This window comes from Euprymna scolopes, chromosome 12, assembly GCF_053919585.1.
Source record: "Euprymna scolopes isolate OS-2025 chromosome 12, ASM5391958v1, whole genome shotgun sequence".
NCBI classification, from domain to species: Eukaryota; Metazoa; Mollusca; class Cephalopoda; order Sepiida; family Sepiolidae; genus Euprymna; species Euprymna scolopes.
In genome coordinates, this window is record NC_136493.1 from 30,496,531 (window position 1) to 30,521,068 (window position 24,538).

The 24,538-nt window shown below is 30.9% G+C and overlaps 1 protein-coding gene across 2 annotated transcripts in view; it reads right to left on the reverse strand.

Annotated features, from left to right (window-relative positions):
* Window positions 1–918: 918 nt before the first annotated feature.
* Window positions 919–24,538, reverse strand: part of LOC145291227 (GPI alpha-1,2-mannosyltransferase 4-like) — a 31,232-nt gene continuing 7,612 nt past the window's right edge. For both annotated transcript variants that reach the window (XM_080136821.1, XM_080136822.1), the window contains exons 2-3: window positions 4,898–5,042; window positions 919–3,398 (exon numbers count right to left, since the gene is read on the reverse strand). In XM_080136821.1, the coding sequence (XP_079992947.1) occupies window positions 1,507–3,398; window positions 4,898–5,042 (2,037 nt within the window). In that variant the 3' untranslated portion in view covers window positions 919–1,506. The remainder of the gene's footprint in view (window positions 3,399–4,897; window positions 5,043–24,538) is intronic.

Consider the following 24,538-nt stretch of genomic DNA (forward strand, 5'->3'; position numbering starts at 1 on the left):
TTTTTTGGTATCAACTACCTGTGTTACAGAGGGGGAGTGGAGTTGCAGGTGGCAGAGATGGACGGTTGGCTGTCCGGGCTTGTGAAGATGACATCAGAGAAAGTCAGTCAGATCCCAAGTCAAGGCAACAATCCTGGATCTAGGTGCCCCGGAAATGACATCAAAAAAAGTTCAAAATGGAGAACGTAGAATCCCTGGAGATAGGTCAGTTCCACTGACCGACATTTCAGATAATGCGTGGTGGAATGTTTTGACGTCATTCCCAGGGCACCTGGATCCAGGATCACTGCCTTGACCTAGGATCTGGCAGACTTTCTTTTGATGTCATCTTTGCAAGCCCAGACATCCATCTCTGCCACCTGCAACTCCCCCCCCCCACCTGCAGTCCAGAAAACTGCATCTCAATCTTGTAATAGATTAAGAAAAAAAAGTTTTAATTTTTTTTCTTTTTAGATCGGGATTGATAATTAATATAATTCAGACTACTATTCTCATTTTCAAAATGTTTCGGCTGATGTAACCTCCGACCTTCTTCAGATGCATCTTTTCAAACTCGGAGACCAATATGAATAGGTATCGGTTCAAAACAAGGAGTACATTCAAGAGTTTGACGTAAAGAATCACAAGTCCAGAAAGATGCAGCTGAAGAAGGTGGGAGATTACATCAAGCAAAACATTGTAAAAAAAAAAAAAAAGAAAAGATGACAAACCTAGATGAGAATAGTAGCCTGATTAATTCAAATAATCCCCACCCCCACCAAAAAAAAAAAAGTTGACTAAACATATATAATCATCTTTTCTGGATGTTAATATTTCTACCAAACAGAGGAGGAAAAACATAATAGGTAAATTTTAACGTTAGTTTATGTTAGAAGTAGTGTGTGTTAGGGTATGTGTGTGTGCGTGTGTAAGGGTATCTGTGTGCGCGTGTGTAAGGGTATCTGTGTGTGTGCGTGTGTAAGGGTCTCTGTATGTGTGTGCGTGTGTAAGGGTATCCGTATGTGTGCATGTGTAAGGGTATCCGTGTGTGTGTGTGTGTGTGTAAGGGTATCCGTGTGTGTGTGTGTGTGTAAGGGTATCTGTGTGTGTGCGTGTATGTAAGGGTATCTGTGTGTGTGCGTGTGTAAGGGTATTTGTGTGTATGTGTGCGTGTGTAAGGGTATCTGTGTGTGTGCATGTGTAAGGGTATCTCTGTGTGTGCGTAAGAGTGGATGTGTGTATGTAAGGATATATGTGTGTAAGGGTATGTGTGCATATAAGGATTTGTGTGTGTGTGTGTATATGAAGGAGATTTAAGGGGGGGGATAAATTAAGTAGAGATCTTTTTAAAGTAAAACAAAACAAAAAACATTTAGGCAAAAGAAAACCAAAGAAAGAGGTAGGAGAGTTAGCTGGTGGCAACAAAGCAGAGAGAGAGAGAGAGAGAGAGAGAGAGAGAGATGAGGTGGCGTTGAGTATTGCAGCCGCATATCATCGTACAAAAGATACAAGCACTTTCCTTTCCTTTTAGCTTACAGGTATCTCTTTCCGAGCAAGACTAAGCACCTTCAGATGCAGGTGAGAGAAAACGTTTCGAATACCGTCCCAGCCCATTTCCAAACAGGGGGCAAGTGGTGGCGGGTCTTCTAGCGAGAGATGAGGGCCAAAGGTCCGCTCACTCACGATTGAAGAATGTACACGTAGCGTTTGTTTGAAATCATCGGCAACTGTGGAGGGAAGCACCACAGACAATGATCGCGTGTCCTTTGCAGTGTGCAGGGAAGCCACCAACTGGTTCAGGCGTGACATTTCACTTCCTGCAAGATCATGAGCAATAAGAGTCACCTGAGATTTTTGGTTAAGCAATAAATGCCGCGGCGGCATGTATGTGTGGTAGAAGACAACATGGTTTGACCCTGTCGCCGTGCCAGTAGTGTCAACAGTCTTCTGTAGGTGAAAGAGGCTCTGTACAAGGCCCCCCTGGTGAAGAACACCATAGAATATGGCGAGTACTACATTAGAGATAATCCATACGATACCAAATGCTTTTCTCCACCTTAGTTTCTCCATTACGGAAGCACCGACGAGAATCATCACGGGGAGGAGGGGCACGAGAAAACGGGGTTCTTGATGAGGGAATATGGTGAGGACGTCGACAGGCACAATTGCAAACATTGACAACCAGCAGATGTTGTTGAAGCTAATCGCACTGCTGAAGTACCGATAAATGTTATACATGAATAATAGGTAGAGGACCCCGTAAAGGAGGGGCATGTTGACGACGACGTGTAAATAGAATGGATGAATGCCGTGCTTTGCGAGATTTAATTCCTGGACGTTGTAGAAGATGAAATTTAAAGGGGTTACCGCAGTGTTGTGAACCAATGTCTTCCACACACATGACATCACATTCTGCTGGTGCTTACTCTCGACGCAGGTGTACATACGATTACTGAACTCTGTTAACGTCGTCCGATAGTAAAGGCTGTCACCCACGATGAAGGCAAGACAAAATGGCAGCGTGTAGAAGACGAGGAGTGTAGAGTTTCTCAACATGACGGATAACTTGTGGGATGAAACGTGATAGAGCCAGAGAAGGATCGGGGCCAGGCAGAAGATGAGAAACGTTGGACGGTTGAACGTGCCAGCAGCCAGCGAAACGGCCAAGATAATCAGGTCAGCATGAAAAACAGGGACGGAAACCTTTGGCTGTTTTTTCGATTTACGCTCATCTACCTGTTTCTTCGAGTTGCGGTCGTCTGTCCGTTTCTCCCCTTTTCGATCATCGACAACGGGAGCTGGATTTGCGGGTTGCGGTGGGGCCTGTTGGGTCTTATTTGTATGCTGGTTACCCTGCGCAGAACCCTTGTTTTTATTTTTCTTTTTATTCTTTTTCGAAGCTGGTCCCGACTGACTCGTCTCCTGGGAATTCTGTTTTGCCCCTCTTCCTGCTGCGGCCGGGGCGTTGACCTTGGCTTTATTTTCGGGTGCTGGTTGCGGATTATTGTTGCCACCTTTCTTTTTCTTTCTACCTTCCGTTGTCGTGGGCAAGCGTCGGATCACAACGAATAAGACGATGGAAAACAATAGGCACTCTATTGTATTGGAGAGTGTGCGCGTTAGGAAAGTGAACGTCACAAATGAGCTGGCATACAAAGTGAGACCGAGCGTCGGGTTGATTCGGAGATACTTGCAAGACTTCCAGATGATCAGGTCGACTGCAAACATCAGAAAAGTGATGACTAATCGTGGCGTCAACACAACCAGATATGGAGTGACAGTCACTAAGGAATGACTTTCTAAAAGTCGAAGCAACTTGAGAGGCAGTCCATAAATGAAATAAGGTATGATCATACTTCGGATTGGACGCGAGCTGTCAAATTCCCAGGTTTTCTCAACATCAAGTTGGAGAACATCCCCTGCAATAAAAAAAAAAAATATATATATATCTAAAAAAGTGAGAACGTGTGTGTGTGAGAGGAGAAATCTCAACCTATATACTCAACAAATTTTTGATCTACAGACTGGAAATTTGGTATATAGGGTATTCAGACATGTGGAAAATTTTATAATCAGTTTTCATTCGGAAAAAAGGGCTGCTAAGGAGTTAAAACTGAAAAGTTGATACCCGGGGATCATCGGATTTTTATCTGTTTATCAACGGTTTCATGACTGTGCATGCGCAAATCGTCCACAACAACTTCCTTGTTAAGAATAAGTAGGTGTGAAAACAGTTTTTAAAAATTGTGGCAAGCTGGCCTAATGGTTATTGTGTTTGACTCATTGTCTTTAGGTTTTTGTTTTGATCTCAGAGTTTTTTGGGGGTTTTTTTTTTTACTTACAAGTGAACTGTTTAGAAAAAAAAAAAAATTTGCATGTACATGTCTCAATTTCTTTGGGTTTTTATTTTTTTAACTTTATTTATTTTTTTTTTAAGGAATTTAACATTACATTTAATACCGGCCAACGCTGGGTACATTTGCTAGTATATATATATATATATATATCAGGAGGATTTTGTGGTTTGCTTGAAGCATTGTATGAAAGTGTGAAAGGGTTGTGTTTGAGGATTATCACAAAGTAGTTATGGATACGGTCTATGTAGTAAAATAAATAACGATGACAATATTGAAGTAAACAGCTCTAGAACGTTGGTACCAACACAAACACAGAATGTAACAACATTCTAGAGCTGTGTATGCTTCATCTCCACCCTGACAAAGAGATATTTTCTCAAAAATATTTAAGAAACTCACACATCTACCGTTTTGTGCGAGAAACTATGTTCAGAATTAAATATGTATAACTGAAAACTATTGAAGTCCCTTCGATATTGTCATTGTTATTTAGTTTACTACATAGACCATTTCCATAACTATATTGTGATAGCTCTCAAGCACAACCCTTTCATATGGGTATGGGCAATTTAATGGTTGCTTCGGTGGGGGGGGGGCATGGTTTTTAATGTCAGCTAATCATCATTTTTTTTATTTTTCGATTACTTTTTTTATTGTGTTTGAAAGATTATAGGTTAAAGTTAATTTCTCCAAGAAAAAACGTGTGTGAAATAAAAAAAAATACATGGAATAATTTTATCTCAAATCTGAAAAACCCTACATTCCACGTAAAAATTCATTATGACAAAGATCGTGTTTACATTTTTCAACCAATCAGAAACCTCCAACTTTATTATAAAAAGTATTGAATTTTGGATTCAATTCAGTTCGCTGTCAAACTCCGTCTTGGTGAGAATGTGGTAAAATATTTGATTTCAGTGAAAACCTGTTGCAAAGGGTTTTTGTGAAAAATCTTTTGCAACAAATCTTGCTTTGTAAGTTTCACTGCCAGAAGCTGGAATTTTTTTGGATAAAAAATAATTAGAAAAAAAAAAAAAAAAAAAAATGAAACATTTACACACCTGCAACCACTTCAGTGGATTGGAAGAACTCGTCAGGATGAATGTAACTTTGTTGTGGCCAGCAGGTCCAAGCGATCCTCCAGACCACCAAGGCTGCCAGGATTCCAGTCCATATGGAAGTCATTGAGATACAAAAATCATCAACCTGGTCAAAACAGCGTAAACAATTCATTTTTTTTTAATATTTTAAAAAAAAAAGAAAAAAAATTATTTAAACATAAATCAAAAAAATTTTATTCATAAACAAAAAAAATTTTTTTAAATAAAAAGATGTACTAATAGTACGTTATTGATGCCCCCCCCCCCCCCCCGCAAAGTGTTAGAAATTAAAAAAAAAAAAAATCACAAACTGGGACTGATTCGTAACAAAATGCTAGCTACAGACAAAACTTCTTTATAATGAATTACCAACTACAAACCAATGTAATACTATCAACATCTCCTGCCAGTGTTAGGAAAAAAAAGGGTGAAAATAATAGAAAAAAAGAGAAAATAAGTTTATCAACGAAACAAAAGTATAGGAAGTTGTTCACCAAAGTGCACAAAGGCTGCTGATAATAGGATTGTTAATCAAGGTGTGGCAGTGATCTGGACAATAGAGAATGATATATTTAGAGTTTAGAGTCAGTTTTAGCAGTGAGTTTTGAGACAGTTGATCACAGCTTGGGTTTGTGACAGTTGAATGCAGGTTGTGGCTTGGAGCATATAGAGATGAACTAATATTAATCAACAGCAAATGTCGTATAGAACACCTTGAGCTTGTCATAGATTGTCATGGTTAGATCGAAATATAGTTATTGTTTAGAAATTAGGCTTGGGAAAAAATAGTTTACATTAGTTTGTAGAAAGAATGTTTGAAGGAAAATGTTTATCGTTAAAGTTAACTTTAGATTATAATATTTATAAACAAAAAAAAAAAATCCAAAACAAAAAGTCTGACGTAATCTGACCTTGAAGTCACTTAAGAACTGACGTGGATTTTGTAGAGATTGAGTTTGGGGGCAGTTGAAATCTGTAACTCAGCGAGAGAGGTTGAGATTTCTTGAGAACGGCTTGTAGCGTGACTGCTTAGGGGAGTGATATTGCTCCCCATTGGGGAGATTAAGACCCCCCCCCTCCTAAAACACTGAGTAAGGCCGAGTAATTATGCTGAGATTGTCTGTTAAGCGTTAATGGATCCCGGACAGTGGCGAGTAAGGGATGGATCTATTGTGCTTTTGTAAAACAGACATACATTTTATTGTTTGGGAAAAGTGGCAAGAGATGTCAGATTAAAGTTAGAATGAAGTCATACATTCGTTCTTGGCCTGACAAACCCGTGGTCAGGATGTCTGGCTTTCTGAGTGCGAGGTGTCAAAGTGTTAACCTTTTGAGCGTGCGAATAAATTTAAGTTCTGATCCCAGATTCGCAAGCCTTGCAGAGGTGCACATACACAAAGGATACGGGAATTCACTGAGTTACGTGTTGAATCCGGAGTGGTCTAGCAGATTTCCCTAACCAACCCTTTCACTTGGAATATAAGCGAATGCTCGAGCTGAAATTATCAGATCGAAGCCAAATCTCGAGAGAAACACACACACCCAAGAAGCGCCACTCCCCTTCGCTCTATCACAGTCGCTATTGTGGAGAACGAAGAGTAAGATCTTGACTGTTTTCTTGTGTAATCGAACTGAACAATTGTATATATGTAAACACCTGTAATTTTTGTGAATTAACTTTAGTAGACTAGAATTCCCTGAGCTTGTTTTTTGTCTTGCATGAGAAGCTAATTGATTTTCAGCGGAAATCGACACAAAGCCTTCAACGTTGAGAATCCTGTTAAGCACTCCCAAGAGACGACGATCATCAGCCATTGCAGTTTCAACAGGAGCAGAGGCCATATCTGCTGACCTAAGGTGGGAGGCTTACAGGCTAGGGGGCAAGCCGAAGCTAAGTTAGAATGTAACAACAGAGTTGCAGAGACATCCGAGGTTTGGACAACCAAAAGCTGGTCGAAGAATAAACCATGTTTTTATATAACCAGTTAGTTGTGTTAATCTCTGCTAAGGGAAAGCAATCTTTGTTCCAGCATCATTCGATGATGACAAAAAAAAAAGTCTCTGAATGAATGCATCGGACAGGAAAAAGGTTAGTCCTGTATATATGTTTGTGAATGGTTTTGTAAACACATACAGTTAAACACACACTAGACATCACATTGTATATAAACACACCACAGACTCAGAGAGACAAGTCAGTTTATATATATATATATATATATATATATATATATATATATACATACACCAAATACAATACAAATGACTATAAAACACACAGATGCCACGATAGACTATGTAGATATAGACGTTGGAGGTTAGAAGGTTGTTTTCTGCGATGATGTCACACACGCACCCAGAACTCAACCGCTATATGCAGAATTTGTTTCTGGCAGTCGTCAATGTGAGAGACAGAAACATGGTCAGATGGCATTGGAGTCTGCATTTGTTGTCGAGCACGTGGTCTGTCACTAAATGATATTGTTTCAAATTTTTGAGAAGAGAATTGAAATCTATACTTATATAAAAGTCATAAAATGACTGGGCTGATTATTTTTTGAATTTCATACAAATATGTCTGGCAGTGTTCTTAGATATGTTTTATATCAGAACTAGCCTGGGTGCCCAGCATTGCTCGGGTGTTTGGAGGTGTGTGTTGAGCAGAAAAAAAAAAAAAAAAAAAAATGGTAGTAGGCAGGCAGGCTTGAACTCGTATTGCGAAGGAGGAAAAAAATATGAAAAAAGCATGATGTCTTTGCTGTTACGTCCATCGCCAAACTGGAAGTGACGTATATTTAAATTAAGGCTAGACAATCAAAAAGATGGGAGCGACCCCTCCCTGTAAAAAAGTGCCCAGTTGAAGGTGAAGGAATTATGTTTTTGGACAATTTTTTTATATTTGCAATCCGAAGGGTCGCGCTTCCAAATGATACTAATCTCATGAAAATCCGTCACTTCTGTTGAAAGTTTAAGGTAGACATACAAACATACATACATACATACATACATTTAAACAGACAGGTTAGAGTTATATTATAGAAGATAGATGCCCCCAATAAATATCAAATTGATAATAAAAAAAAATCCAACTAAAAAAGGAACAGTTCAATTTTGACTAAAGTTAACACTTTGATACAGCCTAACATCATAAGTGCATTGGAGAAGTTTTATCACTGCACAAGCAGAAGAGGCCAGCATATAATAATCAACAGTAAGTTCTTTGATAAGACAAGAGGTGTGTTACAAATAAATGTTTTTTAATTTTCACAAATGGCTTCCACCTCCTTCACATAAAACTAAATTAGACTAAATACACCCCATATTACATACCTTTACTCCTAGCAGCTCTGTTCCCAAATTCGTAATGAGCAGTCAATTAGTTTTGGAGTGAATTTTATACATGCAAAAATATAAATATACTAACAGACCGCCTGGCGTTGCCCGGTCATAAAATATGCATAAATATATTTTAATTAATGTAGGATTCTTATTTATTATAAACAGAAATACTATATGTATTAAACGTAATGTTAAACTCCCTTAAAAATACAGCAAGAAACTGAGACACGTGCACATGAGTATTGTTTTTTTTTTCCCAAATAGCACACTTCCTGTAAGTAAAAAAAAATACTCAAGCTGAGATCGAATTCAAAAAACCTAAAGACAGTGAGTCAACTACGATAACCGTTTGGCCAGCGTGACATGCTATTTAAAAAGGTGTTTTCAAACTGACTTATGTTAAATATAAGGAATCTGTAATGTGAACCATTCACGCATGCGCAATCGTGAAACAGTAAACACAAAAAAATCTGACTCCCACATACCAATTTTTCAATTTTTATCCCTTAGAAGCCCTTTTTTCGAATCAAAACCTATTAAAAAAGTTTTCCACATGTTTGAAGAATCTATATACCAAATTTCAAGTGTATAGATTAAAAATTTGTTGAGTATATAGGTTGAGAAGCGTCTTTATACACATACACATTCTCACTTTTATAGATATATAGATTAGACATTTTAGCCTGTTAAAAACCTGTTGACTTAGAATGAGTGATTTACGCCAAATTGATGGTTGAAGATGATAAAACTTGCACTCATTCTTGCATTAGTTACTTTTCTACAAGGGAGTCATCACTTATCAAGACCCAAAGGCCACTTGAGGATAAGAGTTAATGAGATTGCATGATTAACTATACTATGAGAATAATAACCAATAGCTGATAGAGAAATCACTTAACATTAGTTTGTGTCATTACAAGCGATTGGGGATAGCTTGGGAATTTGAAATCCATGGAACTTCCTCCTTTGAAGGAAAGCAGTTTAACCCACTGAGGTGAGCGCCTCTTCCATACTGATATATTGTACCTATTTACAATGCCTCCCCACAGGGCAGAGTTAGACACCAGGGTCGTTTTTTAATGTGGAGAAAAGGTATATTGTAAGTAGTGTCATGTATGTTGAGTTAGAATGAGAGAAAAAAAAAAATGTTGCTCTCGTTATATCCATATCGACACTCGATAATTGCTCAAAAATCGAAAATTAAACAAAATACTGGTAAAACATTATATTTTTCCGCACAATTAGTGACATTTATTAGATGAGTATCTACCTGTAGCTTGTTTGATTTTTGAGCAATTATTAAGCGTTGATGGGGGGGATGAAACGTTAACACAAAGTCCGTCGCAATAACAAAGCAAAGGAAGAAATTTGACTTAGCCTTTTTCTTTTAACAAAAATCATTTATTCTTGGTATTTCCAACAACACTTTACATCTGGTACTAAACAGTCCATTTCTGCCAATCGTGCAGTTACGCCTGGCAAAGTCGACAGTAAGTTTGACAACTCTAGAAGGGTCACCTCGGTATTTAACACCGTCAAATCATGTGTTATTTTGTTCAGAAAATTATATTGAACGAATTTGCCGTAAACACTTGATTTAAATAAAGTAAACGAACAAAATATACATTGCTACATATTTATAACGTTTATTTAACAGAGAAAAAAAATGAAACAATTTTTAGAAAGTGTGTTATTGTCTTCACAGAAAAACAAACAAAATAAAATCCGAAGTGATGAAAAAAAATATATAAATTCCACCTCTTTTCCTTAATTTCTGCGATTCTTAACACATAGTACAAAATATCAGTTTCGTATTTCAGATTTATAAATCAAATTAAAATCAAAAAAAATATTTAAAAAAAAAAAAAAGTGAAACTTTTCCGTGCATAATAAAAGAAAGCTTAAAACTTAAAGTAAAATATTTAAAAATATTTTTTTAAATATTTTAAAACTTTAATAATTTGTAATATCGTGATTTGACGGTGGAAAATACTGATGTGACCTTCAAATTAAATTTTAAAAATATTAAAAATATTACAATGTTTTTTAAAACCATGAAACTTTACCGTGCGTAATAAAAGGAAGCGTAAAACTTAAAATAAATAAAATATTTTAAAAAATATTAAAAAGTATTAAAGTTCTGTTTTAACTTATTTTAAAACGTTTATTCGTTTAAAAGAACAAGTAGTGGTGAGTGTTATGTGAGGAGAAAAATCGCTGAGATGAGAGGATTACATGTTTGGAGTCTCGATAATCGATTAAATATCAAAAATTACTGATAGAAACACACTCAATAAATTTACCATGACATTTATCAAATGGGTTCTATCAGTATTTTGTCTAATTTTTTTTTTATTTTTGAGCGATTATTGAGACTCCAACTATGTGACCCCCTCATATTGGTCATTTTTTCTTTTTCTATCCTAACATTTAACACTACTTGTAATTTGAATTGAATAAACACTTTAAAGTAAGTTGAAACACTGAAATCTTATCCAGGTAACTTATCTTGCCTTTGGTAACGTTTATTCGTTATATATTTGTTTTTGTTTTTTTTTTTTTACCACTTTTCGGTTTGTTACCTATAGTTTCTTTCAATAAAAACGCGATTTAAAAATTTTTTTTTAATGATTCTCAAGATTGCGGGGTTTAAAAATAGAAAGTGTGTTTTGGTGAGGTAGGGTTTTTATTAACAAAAACAAAAAAAAACACTAAAACAAAAACATTAAAAACAAAGCAAATGCAAAAATGACTTCCTTGAAAACCGTTGGGGAATTTTTCAGTTTACCCTTCAAAAAAAAAGAAGAAAAAGAATCTAGGGCACCTTCCATCCTCAGCCGTTACAAATAAAAAAGGGTTTCCCACAAACAGAAGAGGAAGGAGGAGAGGGGCACAGAATTCACTAAGGGACATAGAAATAAAGAGGGTAATTATTAATCCCCTTACCGGCATTCGATTGCAGCTTGCAAAAAGAGAAGTTGGGGGGAGGGGTAGTATGTGGAGTTATATTTTTAGGTAAAGCTGTAGCTTCTACTTCTTTCAAGGTGTAAGGGGTTCACGAACTAAAGAGGAAGGGGTGAGATTTGGGAGCAAAGAGAAAAAGCTAGAAGGATATTTATTAGTGTTGTCACCGTTAAACCTTTTGTCACGAACAAAGTTTGAAAATAGTGAAAGTTAGGACTTAACATATTTTTTTCAATAGCCAACGAAACGCAAGTGTGAAAATATATAACAAATAAATGTTACAAAGACTAAAATAAGTTACTTTTCTACCTACCTAGAAGTTTTTTGTGTTTTAACTTATTATCATTATTATTACTATCATCATCATCATTATCATTATTATTATTATTATATATTATTATTATCATTATCATTATTATTATTATTATTATTATTATTATCATTATTATTATTATTATTATCATTATCATTATTATTATCATTATTATCATTATTATTATCATTATTATTATTATCATTATCATTATTATCATTATCATTATTATCATTATCATCATTATTATTATCATTATTATTAGCGTTTATTTTCTTTGAAATAAAAGTAGTATCAAGTCTATTGATTAAAACAAAAAAAAAAATGACGGTTTCGTTACAGCCATTTAGAACCTTAATAATCGTGCAAAAATAAAAAATTAAACAAAATAGTAATAGAAACTGACCCAATAAATGCGACTAATTGTACGAAAATGTAATGTTTTGTCAATATTTTGCTGAATTTTCGATTTTTTAGCGATTATCAAGAGTCTATATGGATGTAACAAGACCGCCATTTATTTATTTATTTATTTTTGGTTCTATCTCAACAAAGTTGACACTACTTTTGTATTGAAGTAAATAAACGCTTTGAAATAAGTTCAAACACTAAAATCTTATCGAGATAGAAAGAGTAACTTATCTTGTCTTTGGTAACATTTATTTGTTATATATTTATTGGGGTGTTTTTTTTTTTACCACTTTTTCTTTTGTTTTGTTGGCTATTATAAAATGACATTTTGTTTTTGTTTGTTTTTGTTTTTTTTTACAAATAAAAATGAAATGTTGCTTTAAGATCAAGTTATCAAATCGCAGCCTTCCAACACAAATTTAAATACTTTTAAGACTAGCCTCTGGGTCTCCAAGTTGGGATCAAGGTGTTGTATCTGCTGTTTTTGGTTAGCGAAGAAATCCTTCTCTGGACTGAGGGAAATTATTATTTTAATCTCAATTGAGAATGACCCTTTTGGAGGAGCTTCCCCTCCCTCACACACTACGCATTAAAAATCGACTGTCCACCTCTATCCTCGTGGGAAGATAAGTAAATAAAAGTTAATTGTAATTTATTTGGCGTTACCTGAAAATCCTTACTATCATTGTATTGCACTTTTTTTTCTAATATTAAACTAGTTGTATCCAGCCATGTATTGCTGTGGCTCAATTTGGTTAAAACAAGTAATAGAATGATTTGTATTGTACGCACGCTCACACTAACATGATTGTAATAACTTCTAAATACAATATTAAAAAATAGCACAGTAACATAAGTACCATTTTATTTTTAACATCTATGATTTAATGAGAAATAAAAATAATTTTAGCCTATTTTTATTTTAGTTCCTTTTTTTTTTTCCGATAATTACTGCTCGAATGTTAATATTTTATATTTAAATAGCTGAAACTGGCCACGTGTTGCTGTGGTTCAGTTTGGTTAAAGCAGCTATCAGAGTGATTTGTATCGTACACACACACGACTATAATAATCTAATCATGTAAGCGTGAACTTGATACTGTGCGAAAAAACATGTCCCTAAGTGACGCCATGTTCAAAATTTAGTAACTGTTTGTTTATTAATAAGAATCGAATATCAGAATATGAGCATTTTCAGTGTTCAGCCAATCAAAATGGATGAACTGTGGCAAGGGAGCCATTATTATTTATGAAACGGAAAGATTATGTTATGTCTATGTGTCTATGAGCCAATTACGATGGGTGTAATCACAGTATATGTGGAAAATGTAGAATTGGTTCCGGTGACAACCGGTAGCAGTGTTAGGACTAAATAGTTAGAGAGGAGTGTGGGACACTTTCTGTTGCAATTGTGATGGTGTTGCTCAACGGATGCAATGTAGCATTTTATTATCACAATTAAATGTGTCAAAAATGCTCAAAAGCTAAGAATATATTGGCTATTAGGCTAGATGTATTGAATTTTTATGTGGCATCTGTTGTTGTAAATCTACGATACTTTGGTCCAGAGAGGAATTTCTGCAGTTATTTTATTATATAGGAGATTATTTTTGAATATGATTTTGAAAGTTAAATTTAATTATTGCAACACCGACTTCTTTAATGAACAGGTGAAAAAAAAATATATATATATATACTAGCAAAAGTACCCGTCGTTGACTGGGTTCAAAAACAGCCTACAGAAAATGGACTCTGATTTATGAAAGTATGATACGTTATGAAAAGGAAGGGTTGTAAAGAGATAGCTTCGAATTTGGAGGTATCAAAACCAAAGCAAAATATGATGAAAGTAAAAATAAAATAGATAAACCCCATAATTTATTATACCATATCTGTTCACACTGAAAAACTTATCACAATATTCTGTGGATCTATATTAAAAAAAACTTGTTAAACTTTCTGACATATTTCCATTCTATGGAGGTCAGATGCGAACGAACACCCATAATTTTATTATACCATATTTTTTCAAACTGAAGCATAATTATCAAAGTATACTTACGCAGATAGATATGAAAAGTCTTTATTAAAGTTTGTGCCTATTTCCATTCTATGGAGGCCAGGCGCGAACGCAGGCCCCACAATTTTATTATACCATCCCTATTTAAGTTAAAACATACTTATTAAAGTATTCTTATGTACATCTATATCAAAAGCACTTGTAAACGGTTTTTTTTAATTTTTTTATTTCCATACTTTATGGACCAGGCGCGAACGCAGACCCCACAATTTTAATGAACCACCGTTCTGCCAGATCAAACATACCCATTCCTGTGTCTCAATGCATCTTCTATCATTATATGTAATCAGTTTTTTAAAATAGTCAACCATATAGGAGCCTATTCATGACCAGACACACACACACACACACAGACATTCAGCTTTATATTATAGATATACACACACACACACATAACAAATAAATGTTACCAAAATCAAGATAAATTACTTTTCTGCCTACAAAGTTTTTTGTGTTTTAACTTATTTTATTAGCGTTTATTTTCTTTGAAACAATAGTATCAAGTCTGTTGATTAAAACAAAACTTTCAAATCCAATATAAACAAGTTCTAAATAACCAAAGAATCAAATCTTTACTAAAGAGTAGGTAGAAAAGTAACTTATCTTGCCTTTAGTAACTGTTTGTTTATTAATAAGAATCGAATATCAGAATATGAGCATTTTCAGTATTCAGCCAATCAGAATGGATGAACTTCAGCAAGGGAGCCGTTATTATTTATTTTTTGAGGACTGGCTTTTGTGGAAAACAATCATTTATTAAGTCACCTGACAAGGACTTCTGGTTTTAACCAACCATTTGTCCGAAACATCAGCATGTCCAGTTTCGCAACCATATAACTTGTTTATATTAATAAAAATATATCTTGCTCTTCTTTTATTGAGCACTCTTAATAACCTTGTTAAATTCATTAGTTATCACTGGTATATATATTTGATACTTTTGTTTTGTTGGCTATTGAAAAGAAATATGTTAAGTCCAATTTTCACTAATTTTTTATTAATTGAATCAAACTGTTACAAAGCTTATTATTTTAATGAGGCTTTGCTAAAAATTTTAAAATCAATTCAAATAACTTTCTATTCGACAGTTTAAATGCTTCCAAATTCTGAAGGGTCACGAAAGTAATTCATTCCCTTCATTCAATAAGAATTTAAAACATCCGACTTGCTTACACAGAAGTGAAATGCATTCTGGTGAATTTAATACTTTTAAATAGAATTTTAAGTTATTTTTTGATACTTTACATGTTTACATTTTGGCAAATGTTAAACATTTCGGCTAGAGCAGAATATTAGTCATTAGAAATGGTTTTGCTGTTTTTCTTGTACATTATCAAGTAAGGTATCATTTCGATTAAAAATCCATTTAGTATTATGCATGTAAAATTGATAAAATTCTTGAAATGTGTCAACATTATCTTAATAAACAAAAACAAAATATGATAGCAACTGAATTTGACCTGATGTCGTGAGATTTTGCTTATTCAGTATAATGTCAACATATTTCAAGCGTGTTATTGTTTTGTTTTACCTTTTTCAAGTTTACATGTGTAATACTAACTGGATTTTAAATTAAAATTAGCAAGGGCGCCCAGCGTTGTCCGGTCGTAAAGTACACATAAATATATTTTATAGGTATGGGAAATTTAATGGTGGAAATTGATAGGGGGACATGGTTTTGAAAGCCAGCTTATAATAATTTTTTGTAAGTTTCCGATTACTATTTGATTGAATTCGAACGATTAAAGCCGAAAGTTAATTTCTAAAAGGAAAAAAAATAAATATTTTTGCAAGTGAAAAATGTTATCATGAAAAATGTTTTTATGGCGACATCGGAGACTAACAAAGTTAAATTTTGAAGTTAAATAAATTCATTGTAAAAATCCATTAAAAAGATAAATATTCGTTTTTTTTAGAACTATTTCAAAGATAATTAGTAAAGTCTTAAGATATTGAATTAAATAAAAAAAAAAACACCTTGTTTGTACAAAAAAAAAAAAAAAAATTAGCTTAATCAGCACACAATAAAAACAAATGAAAAGATGTCAAGCATAAGTTCTACGAAAATGTCAAAAAGTCAATTTTATTTTAAAATTTATAGAGGAATTGAAACATTAAGATATATTGATTTCTGTATTTTTGAAGATTATAAAAAATATTCATTAATTTAGATAACCCATTACCTTGTAATAAAAATGAAGTGCTTATTTAATTAGAATATTTATTTACTTTTTTAATATATTTATCTCCAAATTTAATAGTGAAAACTAATAGGGCCCATGATTTTGAAAACCAACTTTCATAATTTAGCTTAAAGTTAATCTTTAAAAAGGAAAATATATTTTTACACGTGAAAAAAAATTATGAAATATTTTTTCACTGATGCTACGAAAACTCCAAAATTCAGATAAATTTGAAAATTAAATAAATTAATTTTAAAAATTCCTTAAAAGATAAATATTAGTTTTCTGGAACAATTTCCAAGATAATTAGTAAAGCTTTAGGATACAGAATTAAAAAAAAAGAAAAAAAAAGTGTTTTTACAAAAAAAAAAAAAAAAAAAAAAAGGTTAATTATCCACAAAAAGCGAGTTTAATAACAGAAATTAGCCTTCTCTTCATCATAACAATTGACAGGAATTTCTATGGAAACCCAAAATGTAAAAAATTCAATTTTATTTCTACATTTATATAGAAATTGAAACATTATACTATAATTTCTGTATTTTTTTAAGATTATAAAAATATTCATTAATTAATCCTTTTTAAATAATAAAAATGCATAATTTTTTATACTGTTTGAAAAATTAATGCCTAAAGTTAATTTTTAATATACTTTTATATGTGAAAAAAAAAAAACGTTATGGAAAATGGTTTCACAACAATTATGAAAACTTAGAAATTCAGCTAAATTTGGAAGTTAAATGAATTACAAAAACTCCTTGAAAGATAAGTATAAATTTTCTGAAACTATTTCACAAATAATCAGTAATGTCTTCATATACTGAACAAACAAAAACACCTTATTTTTACAAAAAAAAAAAAAAAAATTTGATAATTATCCCCCAAAAGCAAGTTTAGTAAGAGAAATCAACTTTCGCTAGATCCTAATAAACAAGCCGAAAATGTCAAAATTCCAATTTTATTTTTAAATTTATACAGAAATTGAACCATTATATCTTAATTTCTGTATTTAAGATTATGAAAATATTCATTAATTGAGGTAATCCTATTTTGTTGGAATAAAAAGGAATGCTTATATTTATTTTTTACATGACTCAATTTATTCTTAAATGTGTTGTAATGCTAAATTAACAATTGACAAGAATTTCTATGGAAACCCAAAATGTCAAAAATGCAATTTTATTTTAAAATTGAACCATTGTTATACTTTAATTTCTGAAAGTTATATAAAAAATATTCATTAATTTAGGTAATCCTATTTTGTTGTAATAAAAAAGAAGTGCTTGTTTGATTAGAATATTTACACGATGACTCGATGAATTAAATTGATTCTTTTTAAAATAAAGTAAAAGTGCATTTTAAGTGTGAAAAAAGTCAACTGATTACACTGACAATGTATTAATTGAAACAATAAGGAAAAACAATTTATTAATAATTACAAAGAATACGGCAAGTAAGATTCAGATCCTGGCTGTTTACTTTTTGTTTTTTGTTACTATTTTGCCCATCCATATTTGTCAAAATTGTTACTAGCAGGACTTGTGGAAATTCCACAGCGGACTCTTTCACATGCAATATATTGATGTTGGCATTCTGTAGATGTTCAGCATAAATGGAGGCGCCCTGATATTATTGTAGCTCTTTTGTTAAAACTGCAAAAGTATTTATCTAAGCTAGCAGGGACGCTTGACATAGCCCGGTCGTAAAATATGCTTAAATATGAAATTTTAATGTATGCAGATTTTGCATATATACTCTATATATACAGAGTCAATTTTCTATCGATTCTCATATATTATAAAGTTGTGATTTCAAAAATAAAAGAAATATATATCCGTATGATTTGAGTGCATCAGCTTGAATCAAAACCAAAACTTATGAAGAATATATATAACTTGAGCTTCTTCAGCTATAATCGAGACCGAAACCAAAACTTATGAAGAATTTTTGGTAAAATCGTTTATTACAAGAAATGGAAGTACATAACAATTAAACGACCCGGATGTAAACGTGACACAGAAAATAACACACACAATATCATATTGATATATAGATTAAAAATAATACTATTTTTTATATTTTTTTTTTTTACTTAGTGATACTGAATCTCAATTTAAAATTTTTTTATTTTATTTTCAGGACTAAAAAAATTTCTTACGCTAATGTTTACACCATCATGCCTACAAGATTATATAATATTACATTTTGAATTTTTTGTGAAAATTCTTATTAAAATCACATGAATTTTTTTGTTTTTGTGAAAATATTGAATGAGCTATATATAATTTAATGCTAATATCGATGGTTTGAGAAATTAATTTTTGGTCAAGTTATATTGATTTCATTAACGCATACTTTAAGGGTTTTTTTCATAATGTTCCTGAAATATTAAAAAAAAAATTTTATTAAAAAAATTTTTTTTTATTATTCTTAACATCTACAATGTTTTATTTATATAATAAAAACAAACTTATGAATCTTTTTTTTTTTAATACTTGAAACTTTAACTTTAGCAAAGGTGTTTTTTGTTTAAAATTTTTAAAAAATGGTGCATTATATTGTGATTGTTAATTGGTAAATACTGAAAATTTCATTGAAATTGGTTGATTTCCTGAATTTTGGTGAATTTTTAAATGAAGAGAGGGTCAAAATGTTTATGTATTTTAGGGATCAGCCATTCATTTTGCATGTACCTAATATTTTAATTTACGCAAATTTAGTATTTACTAGCAGGGCGACCTGATGTTGCTCGGGATTTAAAGAGGATTAACAAATGTTCCACACTTCTAATACTTTTATTGTCATCGAAATCAGTGAAATAGCTCATTCACCAATCAAATTGGTTGCATGCTCTAGTCTGGAACCCACCACTGTGCACTGGGAGGAAGCTTCACATGCCTCCCCGCAGTGATTTAGTCTACAATTCAGTGTAGTCTACATTGCAATGTAGAAAACCGACTGTTGATTTTATGAAATTATTTTTAATTTTATATAATGACTTGAATTAAGTTTAAAATGCAAAAGTCAAGTACAATGATCCAACTATACTCTAAACAGAAGCGTTCATTTTGAACGTGCCTGTCTTATCAAAGAACCTACTGTTGATTTTGTAGGTCGAACCATTCTGCTTGTGTGGTGATAAAACTTTTTGAATGCAATTTGGTAGGCTGAATAAAAGTGTTAACTTTTACTAAAACTGGACTGTTTCTTCTTTAATCAGATTTCCTTGATTATCGATTTTTGATACTTATCAGAGGTATTCCGATACAAAACCTATCTAAAAACACTCCCAGGCACATACGATATATGTGCGTGAATTTTTTTTTTTTTTTTTAAATCGACCCAGCCGTTTTGGAGCCTATAAGGAACGAACTCACAATGACAACATGCCTTTTATATATAAGTAGATAGACAGATTATAGAGTAAATTATTTCATACTAGTAGTTCAGCCCGGCTTTGCTCGGTCCCTATATACTGTTCATAATTTTTTTGCACATATATATATATATATATATATCAAAAAGTTGGACTCATGTTCAGATAACCTACATCTAAAATTTCAAGTGTTTCGACCCAAAATTTGTGGAAGAGTTTGGCAGAGTCTGCAAAGGTCAACTCTTTCAACTTTGGCCCCTTGGCAGCCAAATTTTCAGCCAAAAACTGATTAAAAAGCTTGCCCTATGTCTGACTACACTTTATGTAAAATTTCAAAAGTTTAGATCAAAAATTGGCTGAGGTCAAATTTTTTTTAACTTTGATCCCAATTTTGACCCCTTAACATTTATTTTGGGTTCAAATCCAGTTGAAATGTTTGATCCATGTCCAAGGAACATACATTTCAAATTTCAAGCGTTTAGACCCAAAATTGGCAGAGGAGTTTGGTAGAGTTTGCAAAGGTCAAATCGTTGAACTTTGATCCCTTGACAGGTAAATTTCTGGCTGAAAAACGATTAAAAAGATTTTCCCAAATCTCAATACCCCTTATGTCAAATCTCGAGTTTGTAGACTGAAAATTGACAGAGTAATTTGTTAGGGAAATGTACACAGACAGACACACAGAGACAATTTCACTTTTATAGATATAATAGATTATATTGTATCCAATAGTCATAGTTTTAAAAGTAAAAATAAAAATTTGAGTGCCATCAGCTAGAATCCAAACTGAAACTAAGACATGGTTTCATTCATGATTGAAACAATGTTTACAAGTTAAGCAAAGATTGAAGTGTGTACTTAATGTGATGGATTGTGGAAAGGAGTGTGGATTTTGTTAAGTACAGCTGGTTATCATGACATCAATGCTTGCATCTTGTCTATCAAGATTGGACAGTCCAAACTTTTATAATTATATAGATGAACATACAGACTTCTTTTTTTTTTTTTTACAAAGGGGTCACCACTTATCAAGGCCCCAGTGAGACAACACCATGATCAGTAATGGTAGAAATTTGGTTGGATTTGATTATTTAAAAGGACAGATCAACAAGAACTTGTTTATATTGGACTTGAAAGTGACCATGTTGTAGTCATCTGAGAAGCAGCCCCTCAGTATTGTGTTCCACAGATGGACAATTATCTGAAAGAAACTTTGCTCATGGAGCTTACGTTTAGTTTTAGGCACAGAGACCAAGATAAACCGTTGACAGTGGTTGCAGCTAGAAGAGTCTTAAACATGACGTTTCAAAAGTGAGCAAAATTTTTTTTAGCACCCGTAGATTTAAGTACAAACGCCATGACGTTGATACATCGGTTAAGCAACGTTTAGCTGGGTGACAAGCACAACGATATCTTCTCAAAGCCCATTTGTAAACACGCACAAAAATAAACAAACAAACACTGGATAGATGTCAGCCCTACTACATAATCAAGTTACGTGAATTGATTTTTTTCAATAAAAGTTTTAAAATAAATCTGTAGTGTTTGTTTTCTTTAGGGCGATAAATTTATCGTTCCACCCTGTAAGAGTTACTTTCATTGAAACATTCTTGTCACAAGTATCAAAATGAAATACGTTCAAAAGGAAAACGTTAAATTATTACACCAACTAGCTGTACCTACCCGGCGTTGCCCAGGATGAGATGAAGTCATTTTAGTTTGCAAGTTTTGTTTACACATTTTTAAACTTGTACAGAAAAAGAAATAGTTGCAAAGGAGACAATTTTTATTATATATCTTATTATTAAAATATGAGTGATCCCCCTTTCTAAATTTGATTGTTTGGTCATAGTTGAAAACTATTTCCATATTATCATTTGTTCAAACGGAATAACATAATTATTTAAATAAACTGTCGCAACAAAAAATTGTTTCGCAACAAAAAAATTGTCTCGCAACAAAAAACTAGTCTCGCAACAAAAAATTGTTTCGCAGCAAAAAATTGTCTTGCAACAAAAAACTTGTCTCGCAGCAAAAAATTGTTTCGCAACAACAACTGCCAATAATTTTCTTTTCTCTCTCTATGCCTGAATCTAAACAAAAAGGCAGCTACATTAAATACATGTCAGCTCTACTACATAATCAAGTTACCTGAATTGATATTTTAAATAAAAGTTTAAAAATAAAACTGTAGTGTTGTTTTCTTTATGACGACAATTTTATCATTCCACCCTGTACAAGATCATTTCTTTTTTTTTCTTTTTTTTTGTAATTTGGGGAATTTTTATGAAGTTTTGTGTTATTTATTTCGTTATATTTTTTTATTATTTATTTCGTTATATATTTTTGTTAATTATTTCGTTATATACTTTTGTTAATTATTTTGTTATATACTTTTGTTAATTATTTCGTTATATACTTTTTTTAATTATTTCGTTATATACTTTTGTTAATTATTTCGTTATATACTTTTGTTAATTATTTCGTTATATACTTTTGTTAATTATTTCGTTATATACTTTTGTTAATTATTTCGTTATATACTTTTGTTAATTATTTCGTTATATACTTTTGTTAATTATTTCGTTATATACTTTTGTTAATTATTTCGTTATATACTTTTGTTAATTATTTCGTTATATACTTTTGTTAATTATTTCGTTAGATACTTTTGTTAATTATTTCGTTATATACTTTTGTTAATTATTTCGTTATATACTTTTGTTAATTATTTCGTTATATACTTTTGTTAATTATTTCGTTATATACTTTTGTTAATTATATCGTTATATACTTTTTTTAATTATTTCGTTATATACTTTTGTTAATTATTTCGTTATATACTTTTGTTAATTATTTCGTTATATACTTTTGTTAATTATTTCGTTATATTCTTTTGTTAATTATTTCGTTAGATACTTTTGTTAATTATTTCGTTATATACTTTTGTTAATTATTTCGTTATATACTTTTGTTAATTATTTCGTTATATACTTTTGTTAATTATTTCGTTATATACTTTTGTTAATTATATCGTTATATACTTTTTTTAATTATTTCGTTATATACTTTTTTTAATTATTTCGTTATATACTTTTGTTAATTATTTCGTTATATACTTTTGTTAATTATTTCGTTATATACTTTTGTTAATTATTTCGTTATATTCTTTTGTTAATTATTTCGTTATATACTTTTGTTAATTATTTCGTTATATACTTTTGTTAATTATTTCGTTATATACTTTTGTTAATTATTTCGTTATATACTTTTGTTAATTATTTTGTTATATACTTTTGTTAATTATTTCGTTATATACTTTTGTTAATTATTTCGTTATATACTTTTGTTAATTATTTCGTTATATACTTTTGTTAATTATTTCGTTATATACTTTTGTTAATTATTTCGTTATATACTTTTGTTAATTATTTCGTTATATACTTTTGTTAATTATTTCGTTATATACTTTTGTTAATTATTTCGTTATATATTTTTGTTAATTATTTCGTTATATACTTTTGTTAATTATTTTGTTATATACTTTTGTTAATTATTTCGTTATATACTTTTGTTAATTATTTCGTTATATATTTTTGTTAATTATTTCGTTATATACTTTTGTTAATTATTTTGTTATATACTTTTGTTAATTATTTCGTTATATACTTTTGTTAATTATTTCGTTATATACTTTTGTTAATTATTTTGTTATATACTTTTGTTAATTATTTCGTTATATACTTTTGTTAATTATTTCGTTATATACTTTTGTTAATTATTTCGTTATATACTTTTGTTAATTATTTCGTTATATATTTTTGTTAATTATTTCGTTATATACTTTTGTTAATTATTTCGTTATATACTTTTGTTAATTATTTCGTTATATACTTTTGTTAATTATTTCGTTATATACTTTTGTTAATTATTTCGTTATATATTTTTGTTAATTATTTCGTTATATACTTTTGTTAATTATTTCGTTATATATTTTTGTTAATTATTTCGTTATATACTTTTGTTAATTATTTCAGTATATACTTTTGTTAATTATTTCGTTATATATTTTTGTTAATTATTTCGTTATATACTTTTGTTAATTATTTCGTTATATACTTTTGTTAATTATTTCGTTATATATTTTTGTTAATTATTTCGTTATATATTTTTGTTAATTATTTCGTTATATATTTTTGTTAATTATTTCGTTATATACTTTTGTTAATTATTTCGTTATATACTTTTGTTAATTATTTCGTTATATACTTTTGTTAAATATTTCGTTATATACTTTTGTTAATTATTTCGTTATATACTTTTGTTAATTATTTCGTTATATACTTTTTTTAATTATTTCGTTATATACTTTTGTTAATTATTTCGTTATATACTTTTTTTAATTATTTCGTTATATACTTTTGTTAATTATTTCGTTATATACTTTTGTTAATTATTTCGTTATATACTTTTGTTAATTATTTCGTTATATTCTTTTGTTAATTATTTCGTTATATACTTTTGTTAATTATTTCGTTATATACTTTTGTTAATTATTTCGTTATATACTTTTGTTAATTATTTCGTTATATACTTTTGTTAATTATTTTGTTATATACTTTTGTTAATTATTTCGTTATATACTTTTGTTAATTATTTCGTTATATACTTTTGTTAATTATTTCGTTATATACTTTTGTTAATTATTTCGTTATATACTTTTGTTAATTATTTCGTTATATACTTTTGTTAATTATTTCGTTATATACTTTTGTTAATTATTTCGTTATATACTTTTGTTAATTATTTCGTTATATATTTTTGTTAATTATTTCGTTATATACTTTTGTTAATTATTTTGTTATATACTTTTGTTAATTATTTCGTTATATACTTTTGTTAATTATTTCGTTATATATTTTTGTTAATTATTTCG